This window comes from Otolemur garnettii, unplaced genomic scaffold, assembly GCF_000181295.1.
Source record: "Otolemur garnettii isolate 467f Iridium unplaced genomic scaffold, OtoGar3 scaffold00099, whole genome shotgun sequence".
NCBI classification, from domain to species: domain Eukaryota; kingdom Metazoa; phylum Chordata; class Mammalia; order Primates; family Galagidae; genus Otolemur; species Otolemur garnettii.
In genome coordinates this window covers 5,311,752-5,316,617 of record NW_003852494.1, presented here as the reverse complement: position 1 = coordinate 5,316,617, position 4,866 = coordinate 5,311,752, and the positions used below count along the sequence as shown (strand labels likewise).

The 4,866-nt window shown below is 45.8% G+C and overlaps 1 protein-coding gene across 1 annotated transcript in view; it reads right to left on the bottom strand.

Moving 5' to 3' along the window:
• Nucleotides 1-2,042, bottom strand: part of LOC100957552 (acetoacetyl-CoA synthetase) — a 46,633-nt gene extending 44,591 nt beyond the window's left edge. Inside the window, exon 1 of the mRNA XM_012809039.2 lies at nucleotides 1,855-2,042. Coding sequence (XP_012664493.1) covers nucleotides 1,855-1,894 — 40 coding nt within the window. The 5' untranslated portion in view covers nucleotides 1,895-2,042. The remainder of the gene's footprint in view (nucleotides 1-1,854) is intronic.
• Between the last annotated feature and the right edge of the window lie 2,824 nt (nucleotides 2,043-4,866).

The following is a 4,866-nucleotide window of genomic DNA, read 5'->3' as shown; positions in this document are numbered from 1 at the left end:
TTTTTTTGAGATAGAGTCCCACTTTGTCATCCTTCATAGAGTGCTATGGCATCATAGCTCACAGCAACCTCAAACTCCTGGGCTCAAGTGATTCTCTTGCCTCAGCCTCCCACATAGCTGGGCCTACAGGTGCCTGCCACAACACCCAGCTATTTCCAGAGAAGGGTCTCGCTCTTGCTCAGGCTGGTCTTGAACCAGTGAGCTCAGGCAATCCACCCACCTTGGCCTCCCAGAGTGCTAAGATTACAGGCATGAGCCACCACGCCTAGCCAAGAAAAGCAAACTTTCAACCTCAAAAAATGCCTGTTCCAATCACCAGCCTAGGACTCATACTTGTCCGTTCAACAAATAATTATTCAATGTCAACCATGTGCCAGGCACTCCTCACAGATAGAACTATGGCAGCAGCAAAAGACAAGGCCCCAGCCTCACACATGGGAGGGCACATGCACACATAGCCCAGTGTGACACATAAGGACTCTAAGGAAAAGCAAAGCAGGTGCAGGGAGAGTGATGGCTTTTCTAAAGGCCAACCTGGGATGGTCTCTGAGGAGGTAACATCTGAGCAGAGACCTCAACAAAAAGGGAGTGAACCCTGAGGCTATGCCAAAGGAGCACATTCAATCAAGGGCTGAGACAGGAGGTAACTTAACATGTCCCTTTCTGTTTGATTCTTTTCTAGTCAACCAAAATATGTTGAGCATTAATGCCATGGCCAATTCTGATATCTGAGGAGACACAGGGGCTGCCATTCAGTGCTTTTTATATGATAAGGCCACCCAGCTTCTCATCCTTCTTTGCAAATAAGCCACAGTAAGTTCTCTTGGAAGAGGCACACCCCCACCAAAAATCAAGATTCCAGAGTCCAAGCCCCTGGTCAGGAGTTCTCCTAACACACTGGAAGTTACTCACCCTGCCTGCACCTGCTCCTCCCTGTGTGCACACCCACCCAGATCAGAATGAAACTAAGTTCCTTGGGGCAGAGAACAGGTACATTTAGCTCAGATTCAAAAAATCTGAACAGGACTTCATATTTTTTTCCAGAAATTCAGGTGAAAGGAAAAACTATAAGAAAAACACCTAAGGTGTTTTCAGGAGGAAATCATTACTTGCGGCCTGAAGGAGCAAAAAGGGGGCCAGCTCTCAGGGAGGGAGAGCCAGCCAGACCTCAGGCCTCAGTCACCATCTGCAGACTCTAGCCCTGGGTGCTTTTTGGAAATAATAGCCTCCTACAGGGTCTCAGCACAAGGGTCTGGCAGGTCCTGTTCCCTGCTCCTACCTTCTTTGGGTCCTACACACACTCTTTCCCTTGCCTTTCCCTTACTTTAGGGCTTAGGGGAGGGGAAAAGTAGTCAGAACAGACCAAGCCTCAGGAATTTCTAGGCAGAGGCAGGTGAAGGTGGATGAGGTCCCTGGGACCAGTCCTGGCGCCTGCCTCACCTTCTGCCCATAGAGTTTCTGTCACCCCTCTAGACACCTCACTAGCCTCATGACTTTTGCACAGGCTGTCACTGTCACCTGGACTGACTACTCCTCTCCTCCCTCACTGCAGGGCTAACTCCTACATACACCTTCATTAATCCAGCCAACTAGTCTTGACTGCATATCGTTGATGCTCCTGGAATTGTTTTAGGCTCTAGGACAAAGTAAGGAACAAAACAAAGACAAGTCCCACCTTCACAGAACAGGGTACTCTTTCAACGATCCCTTGTCTATTTTTTGCCTTGCAAGTACAGTCCTACAAGGTGTTATGTAATATACCATGACTCTACCTTATTCAAAAGTCATCTGGACCTTCCAAGCTATTCATTCTGCCCTCCTCCCAAAACCATCACAAGCACCAAAAATACTTACCGACAACCCGATCTCCTTTTTTCACACCCATTCTCCTCATTGCTGCAGCAAACAGAGCCACTTGCTGCCTCAACTCTTCAAAAGTCACCTTGGCAATCTCCTCTTTGCCTTCCCCTGGGAAAAGAAAAAAAGACAAATCATACACAGACCATCCTAAGAAGAAAGGTTCCAAATCAAAGACACTGAATGAAAAATGCCACCAATTTCAATGCAGGTTGTTAACCTATGCCCAGGGAATACATCATTTAGATGCGGGGACACAAGGCAAGACACAGGTCAACTCAACTTCATGGGGGAAAAAAGCCCATACGGAAATCAGCCTTGGAAATGCACTAACAACATTTGCCATTTAAAAATTTCCTCTTGGGCGGCGCCTGTGGCTCGGTGAGTAGGGCACCAGCCCCATATACCCAGAGTGGCAGGTTCAAACTCAGACCCGGCCAAACTGCAACCAAAAAATAGCTGGGCATTGTGGCAGGCGCCTGAGCTGTGTGATGCCACAGCACTCCACCAAGGGTGATAAAGTGAGACTCTGTCTCTACCCAAAAAAAAAAAAAAAAAAAAATGGTCCTCTTGTGGGCAGGCACAGTAGCTCACATCTATGATCCCCAGCACATTGGGAGGCCAAGGCAGGAGGATCACTTGAGCCCAGGAGTTAGACCAGCCTGGGCAACACAGTGAGACTCTGTCTCTTAAAAAAAAGAACTTTTTAATTAGTCAGGCATGGTGGTTAATTCAAACATTTTGTGCATGGTTCTTTGTCATCTTACAGCATTTCCTGCAACCAAGATTCAGAACATTTTTACCAACTCAGACACTTCCCTCCTACTGCCCATTTATAGCTGACCCCCATCTCTACCCTCTACACAATCACTCATCTGTCCTCTAGCTGTACAATTCTGTCATTTGAAGAATGTTTTGTACACAGAAGCATCATGGAGAAGTGCCTGAGCCCAAGAGCTAGTAGGTGGTAGGTAGGTGGCCATTTGAGATTGGCTTTTCATTTGGTGCAATCCTGTTAAAATTCACTTAAGTTGTTGCATGCATTGGTAATTCATTCCTTTTCTCACTGAGAAGTATACCACCTTTGGTTCTGTTAGTTTTTAAAAGAAATTATAAATGCAAGTTCACTGAAGAAAAATTTTACTTTGCAGAAAAAAAGTATGAAGAAGAAAATAAAGGCCAGGCACAGTGGCTCATGCCTGTAATCCTAGCATTTGGGAAGACCAAGGATCACTTGAAGCCAGAAGTTTAAGACCTAAGCAAGAATGAGACCCCATCTCTACAAAAACTAGGAAAACAAAATTAGCTGGGCCTGGTGCCACACACCTGTAATGCCAGCTACTCAGGAGGCTGAGGCAGAATGATCACTTAAGTCCAGGAGTTTGAGGTTGCTGTGAGCTATGACAACGCCACTGGACTCTAGCCAGGGCAACAGAGTGACACTTTTGTCTCAAGAAAGAAAAGAAAATGATCGACCTCATTAGTCATTGAAGAAATGTATGTTAAAACAGCAAGATACTAATTTTCACCTAATAAACTGGTAAGATGTCCCCATGTGCATGCCTGACCAGGGTAGCCAAGGGAGTATTGTGGAAATGACAAGTGACCTCTGAGTCCTGGTCATAAAAACACTGCACTTCCCCTGTGGGTCACTTTGGGAGAAGCTGGCTGCTACACTGTCAGGTCATAGAAGTGGGCCCTGGAGAACAGAGGCCTCCGCCCAACCGCTACCATCTTGGGTGTGGATCCTTCAGCCTCAGCCAGAGCTGAGAAGAACCTGCAGCCTTAAGGAGAAATGTGGCTTTCTAGGGCCTTAAGGGCAGCCTTTTGACTGAATTCAAATTTTGCAGAGCACATCCTTTTATGAAAAGAGGTGCAGAAGAGAAAGAAAGAAAGGTTGTCTCACCTCCTTTGTCACTTAAAAAAGAATAGTCTTGTGATCAGAAGACCACAGGTTCCCCATTCCTGGAAAGAAGCCCCAGATAACACCCTCACTGCAACATCATGAGCAGCCACCAAGGAAACCAAGATAATAAACATTTGTTTTAAGCCATGGTTCTTGGATAATTTGTGACATGGCAAGATAACTAACACACATAAGGCTCAAGGAGGCAAGGGTGTGAAGAAATGATTTGAACAGACTTTCTATGGAAAAGATGTTAACCCTCTGACTGTTAATCTTTGATGCCAACACTTAATTCCTGATTACTAATAGCTTTCCAAGTTTACAAAGTGAATAAACATTCAAAGTGAATAAATATCCGAATGTCTCTCTGGTATAAATCTGGCTTCTTCTTCTATGCTTAGAGTCATATATGCTGACTCACAATCCTTTCCCACCTCCCTGGATTAGCCTTTCAGTTACCTCTCCCTTATTCCCAGACCAGATAATTTTCCACCCCATAAAAATAATCAGTACCCTGAAATCTACTCTTCTGAGACAAAATGTGCTGCACGGGCAGCTGTTCTAACAATTAAAACACGGATGGGCTGGGCGGCACCTGTGGCTCAGTGAGTAGGGCACCGGCCCATATACCGAGGGTGGCGGGTCCGAACCTAGCCCTGGCAAACTGCAACAAAAACATAGCCAGCTGTTGTGGTGGGTGCCTGTAGTCCCAGCTACTCGGGAGGCTGAGGCAAAGGAATCACCTAAGCCCAAGAGCTGGAGGTTGCTGTGAGTTGTAACGCCACAGCACTCTACTGAGGGTGACATAGTGAGACTCTGTCTCAAAAAAAAAAAAAAAGATGGGCTAATACGTGCTGTTCTGCTCTACTCATTGGAGCATAAAGATAATTGTGCACATGGCTTTTATTTGTTTGTTTGTCTTTTTAGCAGAGCATCGCACAGCCTCACCTGGGACTACACACTTGCAGGAAGGCCAGCGCTGCAGAGTAAGCAACAAATCAGGAAAATGTGCAGAAAATGACACATGATGATCTTAAAGTACCCAAGCCAATAACTGGCCAACTGAGGACCCTGCTTAGATAAAATATCCAATTTGTAAAGTA